Below are 27173 nucleotides of genomic sequence, written 5' to 3'. Positions count from 1 at the left end.
AAAGGCCCCCAAAGATCACTCTGGGATCTGAGTTACTAATCAGGCAGGTTGTTAACTCTGAGGGACATCTTAAGTAAAGGGACTGGGTGAGACTTTCAGGGATTACTTGTGACCACCAAAGTCTTCTACCCTGGCTAGTTACCTGGAAGGAGCTATTAACCAGTAGCGGACTCTTACGCACAGCCCGGGTACAACATAAGGATTGACAAACAGGATTGTGGTCACTGAAGGGGCTCTGCTGAATTTTGATATCTCTGATATTGAGCAAGATGGGAGGTGAAACAAAAATAAAATCAATCATTGTATCACTCCCCCCTGTGAATGTGGGATGCAAAAATTACCCTTCAGTGGAATCGAGCTCATCAAAGAAACAGACCAGATTGAATGTGATCAAGATCCCATTTAACAGCGTGCCTTGGTGAGAATTTTCCATGTGACGATAAGCTGAAAGCATGCAACATTGGACATTATTGGCCACTGCGAAAGGGTGCCCACAAAGATGCATGTTAAAATCACCTCCATGTATAAAATTGGCCCCCGCCTTGTTAGTACCTTCCTACACACAAAGAAACGGGCCCAGAATGTGAATGTTGCAGATATCAACATTATCAGATTTAGCATTATAGAAATTCACCAGCTCAAATTTAACAAAACCTGTAAAGAAACAGGGTGCATGGAGGGTAGAAACCTTAGTGTTAAGTACCTCAAACTTTCCTTTCACTGCAACAAGGACATAAATAATCCAACCACCATTGGGTCTACCTGCCTGAGACTCATTTGCAGCTTCAAAAAAAGATTTATAGCCCCTCTAGGAAAAATCAATTAGTAATAGGCCAAGTTTCCTGAAGACAAATTATCTCAAATCCAAGAATAAAAGTTAAACAATTCCCATCATTGAATGTAGCAGGGAGTCCAGCAATATCCCAACTGATTAAATTGAGCATCTTGCGGCTTGAGTCAGCATAATTGATAGCAGAAAATGAGGATGAGGCATGGCTGATAACACTCATATCCTCCTGCTCCAACAGTCAGTTGCATTTGTCAAGGGAGCTCATAGGGGCGTATCTATTAGAGGTGGCCACCTGCAAGGGAACTACACAATCGCCACACCAATCTTGGGACAGGGGCTTAGATGCCTTCTGAGGGATCAGCCTCAGTGCCTTAGGCCTATAAAAATAAAGCCTAGTGGAAGGGCTAACATTGGAGTAGAAGCATTGGTATTGTGTTCCCTTCCAATGGATGTGAGGATTCTCCCAACCACTAAGGGCCTGTTAAAATGTATTATCACACAATTGCCTTCCAATTCTTTCACATTATTGGCAATCCAGTTTGCCCTTCTAACATGGTTAATCCAGCCACCAACCTGCCACCCAAAGAAGAGTGCAACCCCAGCCAATGGGTAACTTTATTCTTCAATTGAAGAACGTTTTCAGAAGTGAATGGTTTAAGGTGGGTGGCATTGCCAAGAACCAAAACATAACGGGTAACCACTGGAGAAAAGTTAACCCCTTGGGTGTGGCTGCGATTCTGCGCCTGTGCAGCCGTTCTAATGAGTGGGCGGGTTCATGACGGCCCCCAGCCGTCATCAGCACATGCCCACCGTGATGCATGACGGATGGGGGCCGTCATCAGCATGGAAGGGGTTAATGAGCACATCATTGTTAAGAGGGGGAAGATTTATAGCTATTGAGTTACCTAGGATCTCAGTCACTGGTCCACGAGTTAAGTGGTGTGAGTTATCACCGCCAGATTTGAGTCTCCCTAGCTCCTCCGCAACAGAGTCAATCTTTCCTCCCATGTGTTGGCAAGTGGATGAATTATCCTTCAATGCAATGATTGATGAGGGAGGGGGTTGTAAAACTAGAGCCACCCCATTAAAACTTTCTCTTCTTGCACCCTGGGCCCCACCACTAGAAGTCAAGGCACAACAGAGGAGGTAGCCACATGGGGAAGGAAGACCAGTGGAACTACAGAAGATGTTGTGAAGGTTTGACCTATGGTTAACACGGTCTCCATTGCAACTAGCCAATCAAAAATAAGTTGCAATTTAATATCAATGGCATCAATTAATTTATCTAACAGGACTACCAATAATGCTTCCAAAGAGTCTTTTTCTTTAATGTCCAACTCCTTTGTCCTACTGGGATTTACTCTGGGCCATATACATTTACTGCAGGGATCCACCCTCTTCTCTTTTCCTGCCACACCAGGAGAAGAGACCACCTGAATTGTGGGCTTCAAAGCGACAAGAGAGCTACTGGGCCTTCTTGATGCATCAACAATCAGTTCAGTTCAAAATAACATTATTTCGGCACAAAGCCATAAAAGTATACAAAAACATTTAAGTGTAAAGTGGAATAAAACAATAGGAATCACAATCAGCTTAATCTAAGGCGATACACAATATATAAAACCCAGTAAAATAATAAAATATATGAACAGGAAACCATAATAAAAGCAAAGAAACAATTAGACGATACATCAGAAGAATCACTATTCTGATATAATGGCCTGAGTGAGAAGAGCTTTCATTCTAATCAACCAGATTAAGCCCAATTATTTAGCAACTGCAGATCTGGATTTAGCCTTACCTTTATTGTTGCCATCAAGGCACACATTGACGTCAGATAAGTCGGACAACTTAGGGTTCTGGCAGACTCCAAACAACTCAGGATAATGTTCATAGAGAGGTGTTGACAAACAAATTAGCGGGAACTTTTTGGAGTTGGCTCTAATTGACTTTTTATCGCTTACTTCCGGAACCCCAAGGCGTTGCAGCAGATCCTTTAACATTTGGTGAATAGAGTGGACCATTGCAGAGCCTTCACCTGGGAGCTTCGCAAATTCAGCACAGTCTTGCCCCAGTTTTATGATTTGAGATCCTTGAGATGGATTTGAAACCACGTTCCCACTGCTCTCTTGCAGGAACTTGGAAAGAGATCTTCGGAAGTGGTACACCTTTCCGGCATCTTCGGCCTTCATAGCTTTGTAAGCTTTTGCAGTGCAGGTCTGACCCAGAACAGAGATTCCAAATGTATTGAGTATTTTATTGAAGGGATATTCTGCTACAGCATGTTGGCCTAGATGGTCGTTGGCCCACGACCAGGCTTGGACTCCAATGAGCATGCCCCCTCCTTCAGCCACAAACTCTTGGATTTTCTGCACCTCACTAGCACTGTCATACAGGCAGCAGTAGACGCTAAGACTTGGGACCAGGTCAGAATATTCACTTGCCACATTGTTTGCATTGAGAATTTCATGGAGTCCCGTCAGCTTGCTCACCATGCCAATCTTCCCTTTTCTCCCTGCATCGAGCCAAGAAACTGCATTGAGGAGGAAGGTTTTAAGACCAACTGTTTTTATTTGGTTCCCATGGGTTGCAATTACAACCCGCCCTTTACCATAGTGTGCTGCAGCCAGAAATGACTGATGAGAATCATCAAGCACAACAGGGAAGGCCAGTAGCCCATGGACCAAGAGGTGGGAGGGATCCCCTCCCTTAGTAATGTCCAGGTCTGTGACACCGGTTAGAAGTTGCCTCATATCTTTGATTATGTCAATCCCATGTCTGAAAAACAAGAAGACAATCATCTCAGCATGTGCGCTGTGGAAAACACAAAACAGCCATCTCAGCATGTGTGCTGTGGGGAACAACAACACAATCATCTCAGCGTGTGCACTGTGGGAAATAGCTACACAATCATCTCAGCATGTGCACAGTGGGAAACAGCTAAACATTCATCTCAGCATGTGCACTGTGGGAAACAGCTACACAATCATCTCGGCGTTTGCACTGTGGGAAACAGCTACACAATCATCTCAGTGTGTGCACTGTGGGAAACAGCTACACAATCATCCCAGCGTCTGCACTGTGGGAAACAGCTACACAATGATCTCAGCGTGTGCACTGTGGGAAACAACAAAACAATCATTCCGGAGTGCGTACTATGGAAACAACACCACAATCATCTCAGCATGTGCACCGTGGGAAACAGCTACACAATCATCTCAGCATGCGCACTGTGGGAAACAGCTACTCAATCATCTCAGTGTGTGCACTGTGGGAAACAACAAAACAATCATTCTGGAGTGTGTATGGAAACACCACAATCATCTCAGCATGTGCACTGTGGGAAACAGCTACACAATCATCTCAGCCTGGCCACTGTGGGAAACAGCTACACAATCATCTCAGCGTGTGCACTGTGGGAAACAGCTACACAAACATCTCACCGTGTGCACTGTGGGAAACAACTACACAATCATCTCAGCATGTGCACTGTGGGAAACAGCTACACAATCATCTCAGCATGTGCACTGTGGGAAACAGCTACACAATCATCTCAGCGTGTGCACTGTGGGAAACAGCTACACAACCATCTCAGCATGTGCACTGTGGGAAACAACAAAACAATCATTCCGGAGTGTGTACTATGGAAACAACACCACAATCATCTCAGCATGTGCACTGTGGGAAACAGCTACACAATCATCTCAGCATGTGCACTGTGGGAAACAGCTACACAATCAACTCAGCGTGTGCACTGTGGGAAACAGCTACACAATCATCTCAGCGTGTGCACTGTGGGAAACAGCTACACAATCATCTCAGTGTGTGCACTGTGGGAAACAGCTACACAATCATCCCAGCGTCTGCACTGTGGGAAACAGCTACACAATGATCTCAGCGTGTGCACTGTGGGAAACAACAAAACAATCATTCCGGAGTGCGTACTATGGAAACAACACCACAATCATCTCAGCATGTGCACCGTGGGAAACAGCTACACAATCATCTCAGCATGCGCACTGTGGGAAACAGCTACTCAATCATCTCAGTGTGTGCACTGTGGGAAACAACAAAACAATCATTCTGGAGTGTGTATGGAAACACCACAATCATCTCAGCATGTGCACTGTGGGAAACAGCTACACAATCATCTCAGCCTGGCCACTGTGGGAAACAGCTACACAATCATCTCAGCCTGTGCACTGTGGGAAACAGCTACACAAACATCTCACCGTGTGCACTGTGGGAAACAACTACACAATCATCTCAGCATGTGCACTGTGGGAAACAGCTACACAATCATCTCAGCATGTGCACTGTGGGAAACAGCTACACAATCATCTCAGCGTGTGCACTGTGGGAAACAGCTACACAACCATCTCAGCATGTGCACTGTGGGAAACAACAAAACAATCATTCCGGAGTGTGTACTATGGAAACAACACCACAATCATCTCAGCATGTGCACTGTGGGAAACAGCTACACAATCATCTCAGCATGTGCACTGTGGGAAACAGCTACACAATCAACTCAGCGTGTGCACTGTGGGATACAGCTACACAATCATCTCAGCGTGTGCACTGTGGGAAACAGCTACACAATCATCTCAGCTTGTGCGCTGTGGGAAACAGCTACACAATCATCTCAGCATGTGTACTGTGGGAAACAGCTACTCAATCATCTCAGCATTTGCACTGTGGGAAACAACAAAACAATCATTTCGGAGTGTGTACTATGGTAACAACACCAACATCATCTCACCATGTGCATTGTGGGAAACATCAACACAATCATTCTTGAGTGTGTCCTGCAGAAACAACAATGCAATTATCCCATCATGTGTACTGTGCAAACAGCAACACAATCATCTCAGCATGTGCACTGTGGCAAACAACATAACCATCTCAACATGTGCGCTGTAGGAAACAACAAGACAATCATTCCAGAGTGTGTACTGTGGAAAGCAGCAACACAGTCATCTCAGCATGTGCACTGTGGGAAACAACAACAAAGTCATCTCAACATGTGCGCTTTGGGAAACAACAGCACAATCATTCCAGAGTGTGTACTGTGGGAAGCAACAACACAGTCATTCTAGAGTGTGTACTGTGGAAACAGCAACATAATAATCCCAGCATGTGTACTGGGTTAAAACAACAGCACAATCAGCACATAGTACAAACTGGGCGAAGCAACAGCAAATCTCCTCAGAGTGTGCATAATATAACACAAAAAGACTGTACATTGTAACAAATAACAATACAATCATCTCAGGGCATTCACTAAAAGAGAAAAAACAACACAATCATCTCAGAGTGTGTTTTATATAATACAAAAAGACGCTGTACATTGTGAAAAATAACAACACATTCAGAGCCATCAGCCTTTCCAGAGCGGGCACTAATGTAAACAATAACACGGTAATCTCAGTGTGTGCGATCTCGAGAGTAACTAGTGAATTGTGCCAGAGAGTACAACACAATCAGCACAAGATTACTTGTAACTTTATAATACTGATACTTTGGAGAACAACAGAATAATTTTCTTTCTGTCATGGTTATGTTAGTTTTCCAGTCCTCCTCTGCACAGAAAGACACAATCTTACTTCTAGCCTTCTCGATAGGAACCTCTCTTGACCTATTGCCAAGGTCCAGAGCCCTGGGCCCGATTCACAAAAGTAATCTGAGACAAAATCCTGACTTTATGACTTTTGGTATTCACAAAGGGCATTTAGGAGTAGTAAAGTTAGGAATCCTAACTTTAATACTCCTAAATGCCCTTTGTGAACACCAAAAGTCGTGAAGTTAGGATTTTGTCTCAGTTGAACTTAAGTTTTGGTCTTAAGTTTCATTTATCTTAAGAGAGAAGAAACACAAACAAAGGAAAGAAAGAGGATAAGAAAGCCAGACAAAAGGTGAAAAGGCAAGAAGGTAGGAATCTGCAAGAGTACGATAAAGGGAGAGTCTTGTGGTGTATTAAAGCGGCATGAGGAGAATTCAAGAGTAAAGGCTCTTTGCAATGTGCACATTGACATTCAGTACAGCTGGCCGTGGGCTTCTGTTCGGAACAAACTTTAAAGCACTGGCACTCATTCTTTCACAAATTAAGCACAAAAAAAGATGAAACTGCATTGAAGCCTAAACCCAATTGGCATCTCTGGCCTTAGGTCAGCCCCTGGTAAATGGTACCACAGGTACCCAGGGCACTGTGACCAGAGAAGGCCTCTAAGGGCTGCAACACTTATTGTGAGACCCTTAGAGGTTCCGTACCCTTACACTCACACACTGCCTTTGCATGCTGCATTTTTTGGTGCAGATAAAGAGAAGAGTCGGCATGGCACACATCTCTGTGTGCCATGCCTACAACCCACTGCCCTGGCATAGATCAGTCACCCCTCTTGCTGGGTGCAGGATACCAGTGGTGAGGGTACAGCTGCATGAGCCCTGTACCCTTACAGTGTCTAAGGTCATTCTTAGACATTGTAAGTGCAGTGCTGCCTTTAAGAGTATATGGTGCTGGGAGTTTGGTATCAAACTTCTCAGCACATTAAATCCACACTAATGCCAGTGGGGGATTTAATGAAAAATGCACACAGAGATGCCCCCTGAAAAATAACCTACCACTAGTGTCCAGGTTGCATGGCTGCTTTCAGATGCCACAACCAGACATGTTTCTTGACTCCTGGGTCGAGAGCCTGCTGCTCTCTGGGGCCTGAAACAATGCACATCCTGGGACAAGGTGCCAAGCCTCTTCCCCCAGGATGGGCAGGGTTCACGAAGCAGAAGCTTCAAAGGCTTGCCGCCTTTGTGAGCCTCCCCAGGCTGCTTGCTGCTTTCAGCAACTGATCCCCACTGATTCTGACCCCCACTTTGGGCAGGAGAACTGGTGGGAAAAACAATTGAGGAAGAGAGGTGTGCCCACCTCTGCCAACTCCACCCCTCAGGTGGGGGAGGAGAGGTGAAGCACAACTCTCAGGTCCCACCATCATGCATATGGGGGGATTCAGCCACTGGAGTGTGGCATAATTGGGGGTGTACCCACCCCAGGGAAGGGACCCATTGGTCCCTGCCTTTTACCTACCTGTAATGCCCCTAAATCAAGTATTCAGGGGCATCCCTGAACCTTGCTTCCTCAGACAAGAAACTGCAAGAAGAAGAAGAAGAAGGACCGAACACTTGTGCAGCAGCTAACAAGAGGAAGACGCCCACTGACTTGGCCCCACCTCTACTGTCTCCACCTTGAACCTGCTCCTGTGAAATCCCGGTTTGTCCTGCAGCCAGCAACCTTGCAGAGCCTGGAGGACCTGCCTGCCTTCAACCACAAAGACTTTGTCTCCCGTGAACGCCGGATTTTTTCATCTGCAACTTCTGGCTCTGGCTGGACACCCCATATCTGCCCTACTCTTCCACCTGCCGTCCACGGCCCGAGCTCGAGTGGGCAAAACACCACGAGGAGGTCCCCGAGATCTGGTGACCCCCGACCTACCTCAAGCCTCCAGCCGATGCTTGCAGCCTAAATCCAGAAGGTCCCCCCCAACCTTGACCAGGAGCTGGTAAGAAGATCTGACTCATAAAGGCAACCCTGCACCCAAATCCCCATGGCCTTGGGTGCCCAAACCCCACAGTGCTTTACTAACCCTTAACTTCCCAACTTACGTCTCGAAGTGGTGATCGCACCCACAAGACCTTCGTCCCCAAGCCTGCAGTGACTTTTCAAACTAGAGGTTCCCCATTGAAAACAACAGGCGCTCGACGTTGAAACAGCACCCTGCACCCGGCCGCCCTAGTGCTGCTGAGGGTGCACCTTTGGTGCTACTTTGTTTCCCTATTTGCCCTGAGCTAAAATCCAAGAGCTTTGCTCCCACAACCCAGAAGTCTACTTGCTCTCAACTCAAGATCGTCAACCAGATCGTCAACCGATGCCACTGCTTGCACCATGACCTGAGACCCCACTTTGCACTGCAGCCTTGGGTCTACGAACAACAGCACTTCAGCAAAGATGATAACACTGCTTGCACTATACCCATCAACACCACAACGAGCATTGCCCCACTTTGCACCACAGCCCTGGTCTCACCGACACCGCTGGGCGCCATTACAGAGAAGCTGCCTGCACCGTGACCTGAGGGCACTGCAAGTTGCAGCTCTCCGCTTCCCACCACAGCTCCAGTGCCTGCCGATGCCAGCGTTTCTGACTTCGACTTCACGGAGTTCGATCTGTAATGTATGTGCCTTCAAGGGTCCCACAACTCCTGCATCGACCTCCGGAACTGATGCCCACTGATGCCGCCTCTTTGGAGCTCATCGCAAGGACCCCCCGATGCCCAGCATTTCCAAGGTGCTGTTTGCGGGTCTTCCCAAAACCATCAATGGCCTGCAACCTCTCGGTCAGCCTGAACTGTTGGATTTGTTTGTTCACAACGCTGTGATAGCCCAGGGCAGAGCTATTGACTTAATGGAACTGTGATTTAGGTTTATTTTTGAAGTATTTGTATTTTGATTACTGCATGTTGGATTTTTGCTGTTTTGGTCTTGTTCGGTTTAGATAAACATACTTAATTGTTTCTAAATTGGGATGGTGTTCCTTTTCACTGTGTTACTTTGTTTTATGAACACATGCTTTACACATTGCCTCCGAGATAAGCCTGACTGCTTGTGCCAAGCTACCAAGGGTTTGAGCAGGTGTTATTTTAGACCTGTAAGACGCTTATTTTGACTAGAAGGAAAGGGCCCTGCTTGGACTGGGAGAATTTTTTACAACAAGAGGGAGAGGGTTTGATTGGGCGATTTCCACTCATCAAGGGTGGTAGGGCCAGACCCAGCGTGTGCCCTAAAGACGTAAGTGTTACAAGGAGTGCTGGGCTGTTCCTCACATTAAGGAATGAACGTGTCACACTGATGTGTGGATACTGTAAGATCTCAGTGAGTCCTACAGTTGGGCATCCATTATGTTGGATGTAATGCCCTCACACACCCTTTCAGGTGTCATGCTTCATCATCTGGGCTGCTCCTCGTTGGGTCGGTGGTGCAATACCCAACGGGCAACACCTCAAAGAGGGGCACTTTGGCGGAGATCTTTTATCCAACTGCCGTCATATGAAGTGCGGGTGTGGGGCCAGAAGAGCGTAGACATATATGTGAGTTAAAATAAAGCTAGGAGTACCAGGATCAAGTTTATTCTGGGGGTCACCTGCTTTAATTAAAAGGAAGGACTAGCTGGTACTCACTGGAATGCTATGTTTCCTGAATGAGTATAGGCTAGTGAGTGCTCCATACGGTCGATATGTTTCTCGCGTTTCTACAGTAACTCGCGATTCTTCAGGACTTTAATAAAGACAATATCTTTAAAGAAAAAACTGTCTACGTTTTATGGGATCTACCTGAATATCTAGTGTATCAATATAATCTCACAACAAGGAAAAGGTGCTCCATGTGGTAGTGTACCTGTGTTGCCCTGCATCTGCCTAATGGGTCAAGTGTACATGCAACAGCAGTACCCGGCGGACTGTACATCGGTTTCAGACATCCAAAATATGGTTCAAATCTCCCGTGTCATCAACTGCATGACCTACCCACGCCGCCGGGTCCAGGTGGACTGGGAGAATCTCACTGCCAACTAGAGACCCTCACGTCTAACAAAATCATGGCACAGTGGGTACGGTACCTTTCAGAAATTAACACCAGGAAACCTTTCAAATGGTGAGGTTGGCTTGAATAGGTCGAATGGGCATATGTTTCCGACAGCCAAGAATATTGAGTCCTTAAGCTCTAAAATTCAAAGTGCATGTGTTAGATTCAATGAACCTTTTTGGGACAACCCTATATCTTTCTTTCAAACTCATATGGGAACTTATTGTAATTTAGGTTCCCAAGGTTGTAGGCTGTAGACACTCAAAACATTTGGGAAATATATTTCCTAATAAGAAGTCAGCAGTATCTGTGATTCTCCCATCTAAAACACCATTAAATCTACATATTAGAGCAAGACGTACGATGCAATGTGATGTCAAGTAGATTAACTTAATGGAGGCCACACATTCTGGTGACTCAAAGAAGTATTGGTTTTTAGTGGCAGAGTATTGGCACTCTAGGGTAGTATCACACGCTATTCGCATCCCTGGAAAAGTTTGGGTGGGATATATTTCTAACTTGTACTCTAGCAATTCTGTGGACATTGACCCTGTTTTGAAGGGTATGATGCTTCTTCACAAGCAGAGTTTTTGAGTATTATAAAAAATGCCATACCTTCTGGAGTGGTGGGGTCTAATGAGATACATAGTGCGGTTATTAAAAAATAGGCTGTCGAGTGGGGATTATTTCTTATCCCACTTTTTGCATATTGTAATCAAATGGGACCACTCCCTTCCTCTTGGAGGGGTAGGATCATAATTTTGCTTTATAAAAAGAGCCCCAAATCTTCTCTAGTTTCAAACAGATTGAATTATTGGATTCAACAGGCAAACTCTTTGTTAGGAGTTTACTTTTCCATCTTCACCAATGGGTGCCAGAAAAGAAAATAATTCCACTCGATGAAGCTGGTTTTAAGAGGAACCATAGCACTACCGATAATATTGCTGTTCTTCCAGTGATTATTGAGAAATATCCTCTGTCTCTGCGTATACCAGTGTATACGGCCTTCATTAAACTCTCCTCTGCATTCTATAAAGTAAATCGATGAGCTCTGTGGAGAAAGCTTTTTGGTCTGGATGTTAGCCGGCATCTTTTCAGGCTCATCACTGAACTTCATGCTGATGCAAGGTGCCAGATTCTCATGGGGGGAACTTATGGTCTTTAAAGAAAAGTTACAACTCAAAATGGTCTGAAACAGGGCATATTGTTGGCTCCCTGTTGATGTCCCTCTATATATATATGAATATATGAACTGCCAGGCATTTTAGGTCAGATGCAGGGGATCTGCTAAAAATTGGCAATATGTCTATTGGCTGTTTGCTGTATGCTGATGAAGTGGTTTTAATGCACCTAACCCCCATTGGACTACAAACGTCATCTTACCAGTTTGTAGAAGTCCACTTTTTAAAAATAAATATATCTGAAAGCCAAATTTTGCCTTTCCATAGGAAAGATACAGGAACAAGGTGGAAGTTAATCTGGTACCTGAGAATAGATACATTTGAAAAAGTAATGGTGAGGTAAAATATTCTCCAGTGATGGGCAAGATGACTACCATGCTGATCTTTGTTCAAGCAGAGCTTGCTCTCAGGCAAGCGCCCTTCCTAGATTATATAAATCATATTGGAGACATCATTTTGATCATATTTAGAGGTGGATAATAAATTCACTCTGCTGGCGGAGTTTTGCTCACTCCGAGGAGTTCCAGCAAGACTCCGCTAACCGGCGCATGGCCCAGTTTCTTTCTCAATCGGGGAGGTCACAACATTTCGAGGTGAAAAGCTGCAGTGCAAGAAGAAAATCTACTAGAGCCACAGGAAAGGAGACACTCCCTCTAGCACACTTTGTGGTGCTGTTTGCCCTGATTTTGCAGTGTGGAATAAGCTCCCAGTGCTAATAATCAGTGTGCACAGCGGGACGAGCTGATTCTTCCCGCTCGCGGAACTCCGCATGCTCTTACAGAGTTTCCATGTAACTCCGCAGAATTCTGTAGAGTGAAACTCTGCAAGTTCCACCCACTCTTAGTCATGTTTTGTTGGTCTAGTAGGTCGAAATTTCTTGAGCCCCAAGTTACACCTCTGGGGTGTTGGATATTGGTTTTTGGCACTCTTTTGAGACAATAGAATGTCAGATTTTCTGCCAGATTTGTGATTTAAATACACTAGTAGTTCCCCCTTTTTTTTCGCCTAGAATTTGGATTAACACCAACTTTTATTCTGGTACTGGATGCTGTTTGATATGGGAAAATCTGCTTTTGGGTGTAGAAACAATCACACTTCTTGCAGCCCTTCAGTTTGTAATTTCTGCCGTTCCGAACAAAAAGAGTGCCTTCTTATGGCTCTTTGAGTTAGCAAAAGAAACATTAAAGGTTAGACTTGAATGGGGCTCTTGTTTCCCCAAATATTTTCTAAAGAGTCATATAAAAATATCTCCTATAAAATAAAACAGGATAGAGATATTGCCCTGTTCTTATTAAATATGCAAAATCTGGTGGTACAGTAGAGCAATCTTGGGAATGTACCCTAACCATATTTAATCTGGAATGTTTCTCACGGTACCGGAAGATTGATCCTTTTGAGAATTCGTATCTGCTACTTGTTATTACTGGTATTTGGGATAAAGTGCTAAAGGAGGAGAGATTTTGCTGAATTATGTCAGTTGAATGATAATGATTACAACCATGTAATATTTGTATGTTCCACAATGCAGGTCGCCACTTTCTAAGGCCATTTTTAATTAAATATAATATTCATTCATTATCAGAGGCCCTTAAATCTCTAATGTCTTAACCTAATGAAATATTTGTGATGAATGTTTCCAATTTTTATAGGTGTTTTCTACATTTGTATTAAGAAATCCTAATATATCGACCGATTAGGATTGCGGTAATTCCGCATCCTCCGGGCCGGCGGAAGCCACTGCCGGCCCGGAGGATGCGGAATCACCGCAGCAGTGCTCCAAAGACCCCCCGCCAGATTAGGATGGCTGGGGGGATCATAGGCGGACGGGAAAACCGTCAGCCGCTTTTCCGCCGCAGTCACCTTCCGACCGTGGCGGAAAAGCTCTAATATGGTGGAGGTGTCTATCAGACACCGCCAGCCATATAAGAATGCATGTGGAAACATGCTTTTCCACGGTGGGTTTTCTGCCGTGGAAAAGCATGTGGTTTCTTGAGTTTGGGGGCCTGTTGCGGGCCCCCAGGGTGTCAGGGAGTGGGGGGTGCACATGGGGGGTACCTATGGTACCCCCCTGCATTTACATGCACAAAGCGGCAGGCACCGCGCGGTACCTGCCACTTTGTGCATGTAAATGCAATACATGCATTTTTAACCTTGCGGCGGGTGCTGCTTCAAGTAGCACCCGCCGCAATGTTAAACATACAGGATGTGACCGCCAGGGTGGCGGTCACATCCTAATTGCACAGGAGTGACCGTCGCTGCCCCTGCGGACGGTCCCTCCACCTCGGGGGTGGCGGACGGACGGAGGTTCGTCCGCCATCCTAATAGGTCCCAAAGTTAGGAATCCTGACTGTACTACTCCAAAATGCCTTTTGTGAATACCGAAAGTCCTAAAGTTAGGATTTTTTTTAGTTTAGGAGTAGTAACTTTGCTACTCCTAAATGCCTTTTGTGAATACTGAAAGTCATAAAGTTAGGATTTTATCAGTTTAGGAGTGGTAAAGGTAGGAATCCTAACTTTTCTACTCCTAAATGCCTTTTGTGAATACCAAAAGTCATAAAGTTAGGATTTTTCTCAGTTTAGGAGTAGTAAAGTTAGGAATTCTATCTTTGCTACTCCTAAATGCCTTTTGTGAATACCGAAAGTTAGGATTTTGTCTCAGATTACTTTTTTGAATCAGGCTGAATAAGTACTCCAAATTAGCACAACACAACAGTAACAACATTTTTTACATCACACAAAAATTACATAAAATATATAATTCCAAAATATTACAATATACTATACCCACTACTATTAACACAACAATAAAAATTATGAATTGTGGAGGTGTAAAATTTACTATTCCCACTCAAGTAAGTGCAAAAATAGGGAAAGTGTTAGAGTGCAGAAAATTTACTGTTACCATTCCAATCACTGCAACAGTAGGAAAGGTGTTGGGTTGTGGAGAGGTTAAAATGTACTATTCCCACTCCAGTCACTGTAATTGTAGGTGAAGTGTTGAATTGCAGAGGTGAATTCCCTTTTCCCACTCCAGTCAAGGCAACAGTGGAGAAAAGGTTGGATTGCGGAGAGGTTAATTTTACTATTCCCACTCCAATCACTGCATAAGTAGGAAAGGTGTTGGATTGCAGAGAGGTTAAAATTGACTATTCCCACTCCAGTAACTGCAACAGTAGGTAAAGTGTTGAATTGCAGAGGTGTAAAATTCCCTATTCCCACTCCAGTCAGTGCTACAGAAGGGAAGCTGTTGGATTACGGAGGGGTAAAATGTACTATTCCTTTCCAGTCATAGCAAAATTAGGGAAACTAGTGGATTGGGGAAGGGTCAAATTTACTATTCCCACTCCAGTCACTGTAAAAGTAGAGAAAAGTAGGGAAACTGTTGGATTGCGGAAGGGTGAAATTTACTATTACCACTCCAACCACTGCAGCAGTCCAGTCAGAGCAACTGTAGGAAAAGTGTTGGATTACGGAAGGGTAAAATGTACTATTCCTACTCCAGTCAGTGCAACAGTGGGTGAAGTGTTGGATTGTGCAAAGGTAAAATTTACTATTCCTACTCCAATTACTGCAACAGTAGAGAAACTGTTGGATTGCGGAGGGGTAAAATGTACTATTGCCACTCCAGTCAGAGAAAAAGCGGAGACAGTGTTTGATTGCAGAGGGGTCCGTTTTACTTATCCCACTCCAGTAATTGCATCTAAGTGCACTGATTGTGTGGGCTGTTTGAAGTACTTCCAAGGCCTGATAAAGAGAGCTGCGAGAGACACACACATCACCAGTGCCCCACACAATCAGTTGAAAAACTTCTCACCAGCACCTTGACCTAAATCAGATTCTACATATTACATAGAAAAGAAAAATTACATAATTGGTTCAGTAGTTAAGTACATTGTAAGTATAAGGTCTTGTTTTACTCACTCAACAAGCACTGGACAAGTTGGGATTTCTTTAGAGATTGAGATAACTCCCGCCTCAACGTGGTTGGATGTGAAATAGATGCCGGACACATTGATGACTTCATTTCCAGGAAATTCAAAGCAGACCTTTTCTGTGCCATTTTTGGAGGCCCAGTTATAAGCTTGACCTGCGATGAGGAGACCGCCTCCTTTCTTCACAAATGCAATAAGCTCTTTCTTCTTATTGGCATTATAGGCGTCCATGCAATACACTCCAAAGGATTCCAGAAACTCACCAGTAGACTTCACCTTGATGCCATGATCAGATAAGGTCTTCACCAGGGAGTCACAGTTAGACTGGACTCCAACCAGAGCATCTGCTGAGGGTTTCAGCCACTGGATAGAATTGAGGAGGAGCTTTGAGAACTTTTGGCTCTGGAGGTAGGACTCATGAGGGATGGCCACGATCCGACCCTTCCCGTATTGAGAAGCTGCAATGAGAACTTGGCCAGAGGTACTCACAACCAGAGGGAAGGCTTTCTCCCCGATCAGGAGTAATTCACAGGGAATGGAACTTCCTGTAAAGTCCAAAGTGTCAACGCCTTGAGTCAAGGCTCCATAAAATTCTTTGAAGGCCATTTCAATGTGGGTTTTGCTCCTGAAAATATAAATAAAAACCAAAATTAACAATACTCATCCTTGAATTATCACAAATGTGCTGTTCTTGAGCTAAATACCGTGATGTCTCTGCTTTTTACATATGGGTGACAGTTAAATATCATGAATTGTTAATACTATGCTGGTGCTTTATACCTTTTATTATACTGTACATATCATCACTTTTTTAGTTTGACTGTTTGTGCCTAGTACATATTGTGGTCATGATCTATTTTGATGCTTCTACATATCATTAATATGTAGTTCCTTGTACCCGAAGTGATACTTCTACATATCATTAATATTTTACTGTGACTGCTAGTTTCTTTTACCTGCTATGATACTTCTAAATATCATTATTATTTCACTGTGGCTTCTAGTTCCTTCTATCTGCTATGATAATTCTACATATCATTAATATTTCACTGTGGCTGCTAGTTCCTTCTACCTGCTATGATACTTCTAAATATCATTATTATTTCACTGTGTCTGCTAGTTCCTTATACCTGCTATGATACTTCTAAATATCATTAATATTTCGCTGTGACTGCAAGTTCCTTCTACCTGCTATGATACTTCTACATATCATTAATATTTTACTGTGACTGCTAGTTTCTTTTACCTGCTATGATACTTCTAAATATCATTATTATTTCACTGTGGCTTCCAGTTCCTTCTATCTGCTATGACAATTCTACATATCATTAATATTTCACTGTGGCTGCTAGTTCCTTCTACTTGCTATGATACTTCTAAATATCATTATTATTTCACTGTGGCTGCTAGTTCCTTCTACTTGCTATGATACTTCTAAATATCATTATTATTTCACTGTGGCTGCTAGTTCCTTCTACCTGCTATGATACTTCTAAATATCATTATTATTTCACTGTGGCTGCTAGTTCCTTATACCTGCTATGATATTTCTACATATCATTAATATTTTACTATGACTGCTAGTTCCTTCTACCTCCTATGATACTTCTACATATCATTAATATTTCACTATGGTTGCTAGTTCCTTGTACATTCAACTCTATGTGCCTTGTAAATGTTAGGACAATTTACGTAAATTGTCCTATGTAATGCAGTTAAATATCATTAACATCTATTATACAACATTAATATTTTATTTTGACTTCTCGTGTCTTGTACAAATGTTGTGATCATTTACATATCAATAATATTTTACTATCACTGCTAGTACCCTATACCTATATTGCTACTCTACATACCATTAACATTTACTATCACTGCTAGTGCCCTATGCCTACTGTGGTACTATACATATCAATAATATTTTACTACCACTCCTAGTACCCTATACCTACGGTGCTACTCTACATACTGTTAACATTTCACTATCACTGCTAGTACCCTTTACCTATGGTGCTGAATACATACCATTAACATTTACTATCACTGCTAGTACCCTTTACCTATGGTGCTGAATACATACCATTAACATTTACTATCACTGCTAGTACCCTACACCTATGGTGCTGAATACATACCATTAACATTTACTATCACTGCTAGTACCCTATACCTATGGTGCTACTTCACATACCATTAACATTTATTATCACTGCTAGTACTCTATACCTCTGGCCGCACTCTGCATGCCTTTAATATTTACTATCACTGCTAGTACTCTATACATACGGTGGCACTCTGCATGCCTTTAATATTTACTGTCACTGCTAGTACTCTATACCTACTGCAGCACTCTGCCTGCCTTTAATATTTACTATCACTGCTAGTACTCTATACCTACGGTAGAACTCTGCATGCCTTTAATATTTACTATCACTGCTAGTACTCTATACCTACGGTGGCACTCTGCATGCCTTTAATATTTACTGTCACTGCTAGTACTCTATACCTACTGCAGCCCTCTGCATGCCTTTAATATCTGCTTTCACTGCTAGTACTCGATACCTCTGGCCGCACTCTGCATGCCTTTAATATTTACGATCACTGCTAGTATTCTATCCCGCTGGAGGTTCTCTGCATGCCTTTAATATTTACTATCACTGCTAGTACTCTATACATACGGTGGCACTCTGCATGCCTTTAATATTTACTATCACTGCTAGTACTCTATACCTCTGGCCGCACTCTGCATGCCTTTGATATTTACTATCACTGCTAGTACTCTATACCTCTGGCCGCACTCTGCATGCCTTTGATATTTACTATCACTGCTAGTACTCTATACATACGGTGGCTCTCTGCATGCCTTTAATATTTACTATCATTGCTAGTACTCTATACCTACGGTGGCACTCTGCATGCCTTTAATATTTACCATCACTGCTAGTACTCTATACCTACGGTGGCACTCTGCATGCCTTTAATATCTGCTTTCACTGCTAGTACTCTATATCTCTGGCCGCACTCTGCATGCCTTTGATATTTACTATCACTGCTAGTACTCTATACCTACGGTGGCACTCTGCATGCCTTTAATACTTTAATTTCACAGCTTTTACCCTACACCTACAGTGGCACTATTTTTAGTTGATGACCCTAAACATACTCAAAATGGCCACTTCCATTGGATATGATAGGGCAGCTCAACAGCCTTCTTTGTCTATTTCACCAATGTCTTTCTGCTCTTTTTCTCTGAGAGTGGTGAGGGGATCCGGGGACTTATTTATGAAATTTTGATATGTTAGGGGTATGGTCTTCTTATTCATATGGTTTAATAGGATTCTATCCTCTAAAGGAGAGGATTCTGGGACTGTCATATCTTTCGGGATTGCTGCCTGTAGCACATGTTTTATTTGCATATAGCAGAGCGTTTCTGGAGTGGAAAGATCATATTCCTTTTGCAGTAACTCAAATGATCGCACTCCACCCTTACCCACAGGTCTCCCACCAGAGATATTCCAATCAGATCCCGTTTGTCGAAGCCTTGGTATCTGCCCATTGTTTGCAGTATTTCTGCATCCCAAAGCGGCGTATATTATGTGATCCTATTTTCTCAGCCCATCTGTTTTTGGACCGCATGCCAGAGCTGGACCGTGATTTTGATCGGGCCATTTAGGAGTAGGTGACCAGGTGAAGTGTAGAGGGCCCTCATGAGTCCCTTTTTCCCCAATACGTATCTATCCATTCGATATGCAGGGTCTTCGGGTATTTGGTAACTGTAGTGAAAGATGGCTATCAGTTTTGACACTAAATAGTAGCGTCTTATGTTGGGCAATGTGATCCCACCATCAGACCAGCCCCGAACCAGTTTTTGATGCGCAATTCTCGTTTTCTATTGCTAGGGGGCACCTGATATGGTGTGTTATGCAATATATATAAAGAAAGCGAGGGAGCACCATCATTTTAAAAAGGGCTGTCCGTCCTAGCAAGGAGAGGAGCAGATCATTCCAATGGGGGACATCATCTGGGAGGCGCCTCAACTGTGGCAATTGGTTTCAATTGTAGAAGATGTCGGAATCTTTCGTTCTGAACACTCCTAGATTCCAGAATACGGCTGTAACTATGTCTGCCTTGCATGTCTTGGGGAGTATCGGAGGCTGCCCATGTAGCACAAATATGATGGATTTAGTCCAATTTATATTTTACCTCTCGTATTTCTCGCGGTTCGTGAATATATTTAATACCCTACATATCGAGTTTTTTAGGGGAAGCCAATTACAGAAGGATGTCGTCTGCGTTTAGTTGTGTAAGCTATATCTGCGGACCACAAATCTTGGAAAAGACCGATGATCCATATCATCTCACTCAGTTGACAGTACCCTCCTTCTTGAGGATGCACTGGGAGAGATTCTGACTCTGGCGGAGGCTGAAGACATCATCCACCTTAGCTGTCGCTGAAGTTTCTGATAAAGTCAGATTCAATCTTAAGTGGTGTAATAATTCAGACAGGTCCTGCCCTTGAATATAACACCCTTTGATATCTCCTCATCAGCTGGTCCATCATCACCAGGGTCTGCAGCTACTTTGGGAACCTTAGGAGGAGGGGCGCTACCTCTGGCTGTAGAAGTGGCTCCCATAGCATTCTTAGTACTTCTCTGGCAAGGGTCTAATGAAGTAGCTCCTTATTGCATCAGAGCTTGATGTGCATCTCCCTCTCTGCGAGAGGAGAGGCAATATACTTCCTCTCCTTCGGATGGAGAGACAGTGTACTTTTTTTGGGGGGGAGGGATTTATATAGCGAAAACTTGACCTGGTATCGGGTATCAAAGCGCTTTACATAGCACCAGTTGCGTTACATGAGGAGACATTCATTTTTCTTAGACAGGGGGAGATTAAGTTATTTGCCCAGAATCACAGGATGTTCAGCGTCATTGCCAAGACTCTAATCCAGTTCCCCAGATTCAAGGGCGACCGCCCTAGTTGTTAAGCCAACTCCTTTCCCAATGCAGTTGCTTTCATAGCTGCCAAGTTTTCAGTTTGTTTCTGTGTGTCATTTGCATGCTTTTAGAATTTGTATGTGTGACACGTTCATGTTTTTAGCATGTGTATGTGTGACATTTCAGGCCTTAATGTGTGACACTATGAGAGACACTTTATCTGAAGTGGAACAAAGCACTTATCCCTGCAATGTAATAGAATAAATGAATGAGCCTGCCTTGTGTAGATTGGACAGATCCACACCATGAATAAGATCATAGGAAGGGTCTACTACACACTCCGCCCTCACACAGTCCTGCTAAACTATACATAACAAGCATTCATGCAACACAAGCTATTTGCTAAACATGGAGCCAGTCGTCCTGCATTATTAGCAGTCATCTTCCGTGCTCCTACCAACACGGAGTGCTTTTTGTAGAAATTACAAGACCCAGAGGAAAATAGAAAATAAATTGGGCTTTGTTGGCGCCTGGAGATAGTAAGACTAAGGGAGTGAAGATCGAGACCACTAAAAAGGTTTTATCACTTTTCATGTGTTGCTTTATGGCAAACAAGGGACATTATGCTGATGCTGAGATACTTTCAGAATCAACGCCATGAATACAGCCTGAACTATTTAGGTCTGGGAATACATTTTATAAATAACTTCTTTTTTGTATCATGAGTTAGATTAAATAGATATATAAACTCCTCACTAAAGGCAAAGTGTAATATTTTATATTTTTCACAGTGTGCTATAGTGTGAACCCTCCCCAAAGGTATTGGATCGCTTTACATGAGCTGCAGCTAAATTAAACAAGGACACGTTCATTTTTTAGGTTGAGCTAGACAGTGCAAGCGCTGTCTCTTCGAGACATGCTGTGATCAGTCTGTGGGCTTCTAGTCCATCCCCTTTCTTGCCATTGCTTTTCATTTGTCTATGTCAGTGTCATTAAAAAATCCTTGCTTGCTAGTGGTCAGGTTTGCCTCTTTCTCTCTTCTGTTCCGCCCATATAGCAGGGACTTAGTACTGTCTCATTCCGCTATGGTTCTTTATCTGTTTTTTGGGGGACTATTTTTTTCTTTATTTCCTGCCCGGTTACTGTTGGTCTGTTTTCAGCTTCAGCACCCTAGATGCTTATAGCATTCTGCCTCCCACCTCCTCTTAATGCCACAGTTGTATTACTGCTGCCTCCCCCATCTGCCTCTCGCTCCCTGGCTTGTGTGTTTTTTTAGGCTTTTTGCACTTTCTCATGTCCACTGTCAGTTGGGCTTTTTCTGGTAGGATATTAATTTGGTTTGGGCCCCTCGCGGCGGGATGCCTGGCTTTCACCTTGTGGACACCCTGCCGGGGTATCTCACAGGGGAATACCAGGACGGGTTCCCTAAGCAAGCGCTTAGATACCGTGTCGGTGATTTGCGCGATATAAATACATGTACATTTACATTTACATTTTATGGGGCATTGGGCTCAGTTTTTTTAGGTTTCACCTGGAAGGAGTTTCTCTCTTTCCTGGCTTTTGATTTGTTCCTGCGCTGACCACTTACTTTTCTTCAAGTTCTATTGGCTATTGGCTGTAGAATATTTTCCTGCATTTACCAATGCTTGTTCCTGTCTGCTTCTTTTATCCTTTCCGTACTGTTAACATCCTAAAATCAGCTTTGGTGGTGGAACTATTTTTTAATTAAGGCTTTCCTCTTTTTTCTTTGTCCTCTTGCAGCAGATTTATATGGCAATTTATCAAGAGAAATAAAGTAAATTTGCCAAGAATCACAGGATGTTGCCCAACTGAGACCCAAACCCGGTTCCCCAGCTCTCGAGTCAGCAGCTCTGCCGCTGCGCCACATCCTCTCCACATCCATGTGTTTTTCTTTTTTGTTTTTTTTTAATAAGCATGCCAAAATGCGCTTTATTTTAACGTGATGCCCTTGCGCCTTTCTTTTGTTGTAAACTCAGCACCCAACCGCTATTTTATTGATTTAAATGATCTGCAAACCTCTGCAAATTTACCTCGCAGGTGCACAGAGTCAATAATGTCAGCACGGCGCGCCTTTTAGATTATCAACACGGGCGCCGGTCTTATTAGTCAGATGCCCCAACCCCGGCGTCCGCGGCGCGTGCTGTGATTGAGGTACTTACTATTTCTTCTTTTTATTTTGTCCTTGAACCCCATGTGACCTGAAGGTATTGGAGCACTTGACATGGGCCCCAGTTACAATTACACAAGTTCTGTGATCACGGGGTCAGAAACTTCAGAAAATTGTCCTTTATTGTAAATCAATTCTGTGGAGCAACGTTAACCAGAAGGAGGCTTATTTTACGCTGCCCCCTGTTCTTTTTTAAGAACATCATCTGTAAAATTAATAAATATACACCACAAATGTTTTTCAGTTATTTTTCCCCTGCTGGTCAGTGTTCACGCCTTTCCTTGAACCAATATGTGCGATATATCTTAGATATACACACCGGTAAACTGGGGCCTACCAGCTTCGAGGCACCCCACTTTACATTCTGAGGTTCTAAAGGTTAGATATTATGTCCAAGATCACACATGGTGTCCAGAGGCGAAACAAATATCGAATTTTTATTTGCAATAACTGCCTGAACTAACAGCCCAGAAGCTTTACTAATTACTGTCATACGTGCCTCATATACAATTTCTGCATCACATCCCTAAGGCTACTGAAGACAAGCATTGGCATAGCCAAAAGGTCTCGCCTTTGGGACCATATAAGTATTTTGCCATGCAGCACATTTCCCTGGATTCCACAACAGTTAGTGTTGTTAACAAAGAAGCTTTGACACTAACAGGCAGATGATAGGACTGCATGTGTTCTCTCACTTGGTACTCCCACCAATCCACATTTCTCTCCATTTCCACTGCCTCTTCAACCCCTTCCCAATACAAAGCCCTTCCGAAAGGCATCGGAATCTGCCTCCTGGTGTCCATCAGTCATAAGCTGGCACTCCTCAGAACCCCAACATTGGCATCTACCCCAAGTTACTCACACTGTCTATGTGGTTTAAAATCTGGGACTGTACATATACACACGGGCACGCGCAACATAGTGGTCACGCGCAACCGGCTTCCATTTTACTTTCGGGCGGGGAAATAATGTCTATATATACACACCGGGCAGCATGCACTGTCTGCACAAGTGCCCGCGGATCTTCGAGCTCTTCGGTCATTTGATCCTCCTTCCAGTGGCATAACGAAACTTGAGGGGGACCCCCTGCAAAGTACCTGGAGCCCCCTCCTGATACACTCAGGGGTGCTCAGGCCAGGATACTATTCTGAGGTGGCCCCCTGGAGCTTGCATCCCCCCTGCACTGCAGGGCCCTTTGTTACACTACTGCCTTCCTCAGCCATCACATTTTTTTCGATGTGCCCCCAGCCTGATACGCACAGATCGGAAAAAATATCCCTTCTCAAACCACGGAATTCTTGCCTCAAAATGGTTCACGATTTTCACTCTTAGAGAGTGAAATGGTATTTTATTATTAAGAAAATGGGTGTACCACACGTCTTTGTGCTCAGTCTCTGGAGGTTTCTTCAAAACACCTCAAATGTGGGTTTAATGGCATTTAATTGAAACTGGAAGGATGAAAGACCGACCTGGTCATACTAAGTTGTGATTGAAATCTGCAAACTCTGCGGCAGGTGCCTTGGCCAACCAAGCTGTTGTACAGTTTGGGATAAAAGACACAGAGCCTTATTTATGAAAAGTGACGCATCGCTGCGTGAAAACATGCTGAATGTGTCATATGTACAGTATGACGCATCTTGTTGCAAGGAGTTACAGATACGTCAGTATTTCTGACGTATCTGTAGGTGCAAAAATGATGCATTGCTGGAGTGTGTCACAAAAGTGACGCAACTCCATCAAAGGGTGATTTCACATGGGCAAGTCCCATTTCAAATGTGACTGCGTCAGTCTTACCCCTGCTGTGAGGCAGGCGTAAGATATTGACGCATTTGTGTCCTAGGAGTGACGCAGTGACATGAAATGAAATGAAATGAAATAGGGATTTGTAAAGCGCATGGCTGCCCTTGAGCGTCCCAGCGCTAATGACAGGTAGTGGCAGAGGAGGAAAATCAGGGAAAGAGCCAAGTTTTCAGTCCCTTGCGGAACGTGAGATGATTTCACTGCGTCCCTTCTACGGGGCTTACTTGCGCCAAGACGCCCCCATGCAAACATTACCTGGCACAGGTATAATGTGGCACAGGGGTTACAAAGCGGCGCATCTACCTAGATGCATCACTTTGTAATTATGACGCAACATGGCGCATTTTTTACGCTCCTGATGCGTCACAAAAAGTGATGCATCGGCAGCACAAAAGTGACGCAAGGGCTCATAAATAAGCCCCACAGAACTTTTGTCATGCTTTTGACTTGCACCTCTGATGCGACACAATTGCTGGAACTAGTTTTATTGACTGCGAAGCTTGCGAGTTAACTCCTGCAGTGATGCACGGTACAAGTTTGGCTTAGATAGATGCATAACACACTGTTTTATATATCTATTTCAGCAAATACAGCCCCTTCCCTGAATGTGCTCCCCTCTGCCAGCGCTGCTGCCAAGAACTTGCAACACCCCTGGCTCCAACTGTAGGCAAACGTTTAAATGACAAAGTGATTCAGAAGTTCATTTTGTAATACCACCCCCCCCCCCCCAGTCATCTACTGCTATCACAGAGACGGCTAGCGCCTGGTGGAATTTAACAAAAATCCACCTGTCGTGTTGCGATCTAGTCCTCCGTCGTCACGTGACCTCCGCAAGGCACGCTGGGAGTGACGTGACACACGGAATGCCATTCTACGACCGCGGCGCGACGGACAAGACAGGTCTCCCTGTGTGGAGATTACATGTGATACAGTTCATGAAAAATAAATAAGCAGTACTGCACCCAGGCTTTGGTCCTCGTCATTGAGAGGGGCTGAATTCTCTATTCCACAGTGGGGACGAGGTGGAGAACCCGTCACCTGGCCTGCTGTTGAGAGGCCTGTCACCTTCCAGGGCCATCGGGGCGCACCTCGGCGCGCGTCCCGGTCCTCTCGCAGTCCTCCAGCTGCAGTGGCTACCAGTGGGGCTGGAAAACAGAGTGCTTCACCAAGTGCCCTCAGCTGGTGGGCCACGCCAGGGATTTCTCCCCGGCTCAGCTCCGATAGCAACGTGCCACCCGGCGCAAGGCATGCCTGTAAGCCTGCTCCATCGCCTGCCAAGGACCAGCGGCTCCTGTGAGTACTCCGCTGCCAACGTCCTCTGCCAACACCCTGGTATCCTTCTCCAAGGATACCAGCCAGCGCCCTACCTAGCGCCTTGCCACACCTGTACCAGCAGCACCTTACACAGCGCCACGCCATGTCTGTACCCTGTGAGCAACACTGAGCGAAGCAGCTCTGTGATGTTATGAGGTGTGAAATGTGTGCTCAGGGACGTCTTCAGCTTTTATGGAAGCAGGTGTGTGATGTCATCAGCAGAAAGGGAAGTTGCTTTGTAAGGTCAGCAACTCTAGCCAGGAAATCTGGCACGGAAGTGGTAAATTAAAAATATAAAATGGTAAGTACACTTGAGTCAAGAAACCGATTCATAAAACACGACTGAAGCCCGTGTATTTTATTTTAGGAAAAGACGGGAAAACACATTATTGTTTCAAGAAAAACAAGCGTGCGGGCCTCGCGCTAAAAGTGGGAGGGTTGAGGGGAGTATGGCCGAGAGCACACAAAGCGTTTCCCTTGCGGGAGCGAGCCAGGGGCACCATGTGTTTGCAAGTTAATTACAAACTTATGGTGCCAAAGCTCGCTCCGCAAGGGGACCGCCAAACGTGCACGTGTTGCCATTAAAAGCAATGCAACGCGTCCACGTTTTTGGGATAGAAACTGAATCGATGGATAATGGTCTTTTCCTAAGCAGCGCATGCGCACTGCATAGGCGAGACCTACAAAATAATTGTCGCCTACTTGTCCTTGAGAAGGAGAGGTCGCCTAGCGGCAAAAAGGCGCATCTGCATTAAAGCATCAGTAGTATCCCACCATTTCTCCTTTGACTGCATTGTGTGATCTTGGTCAATTGAACCATTCCTCTGTGCATACCTTTTATAAGTATCGGTAGGTCTTAGCAAATCAATAGGTTAAGTAGCTATGATGTAAAACTGAACATTGTCAACATATGACTTTTGAATTGAATTCTAGCCCCTTGTGAATTTCCTCCACACTTTTTAATGTGGGAGGCGGGTTGAGCGCCCGCATTTTCACCGCGGGAGCCTCATACCGCCCAAACTTTGAGTAATAGCAACTTGATAGGTGTTGGCTTCGTAAGTTTGCGGGAGTGGGGTGTGGGGTGCATATACTTGACAGCAGGGTGCCCTAAAGTCCTAATGGACAGCTTGAGCAGTCTAGTCGGAAAAGACATTGTTTGAAATAAACTGTTCAAGAAATTCCATCCATCTATCCAGCCGTCCATTCTTTCAATCATCCTTCGCTTCATCCACCCTTTCACTCATCCATCCTTTGTCATCCACCCTTGTACTTAATCTAGCCATTTTTCTTTTCACTCTTTCATCACCCATTCTTTTACTCAGCCATCCATTCAGCTATCCTTTTGCTCTTCCTTCCATTCAATCACTCAACCATCCATCCACCCTTTCACTCATTCATCCT

General features: G+C 44.2%; 1 protein-coding gene across 1 annotated transcript in view; it reads right to left on the bottom strand.

Moving 5' to 3' along the window:
* LOC144772132 (TRPM8 channel-associated factor homolog) overlaps positions 1 to 27173 on the bottom strand; it is a 123450-nt gene that overhangs the window by 73087 nt on the left and 23190 nt on the right. The window contains exons 2-3 of the mRNA XM_078656290.1: positions 15523 to 16158; positions 2592 to 3568 (exon numbers count right to left, since the gene is read on the bottom strand). Of these exons, the coding sequence (XP_078512416.1) occupies positions 2592 to 3568; positions 15523 to 16139 (1594 nt within the window). The 5' untranslated portion in view covers positions 16140 to 16158. The remainder of the gene's footprint in view (positions 1 to 2591; positions 3569 to 15522; positions 16159 to 27173) is intronic.

Source organism: Lissotriton helveticus, chromosome 8 (assembly GCF_964261635.1).
Source record: "Lissotriton helveticus chromosome 8, aLisHel1.1, whole genome shotgun sequence".
NCBI lineage: Eukaryota > Metazoa > Chordata > Amphibia > Caudata > Salamandridae > Lissotriton > Lissotriton helveticus.
Note: the sequence above shows the minus strand (reverse complement) of the source record. Positions and strands in the feature narration are given on the sequence as shown.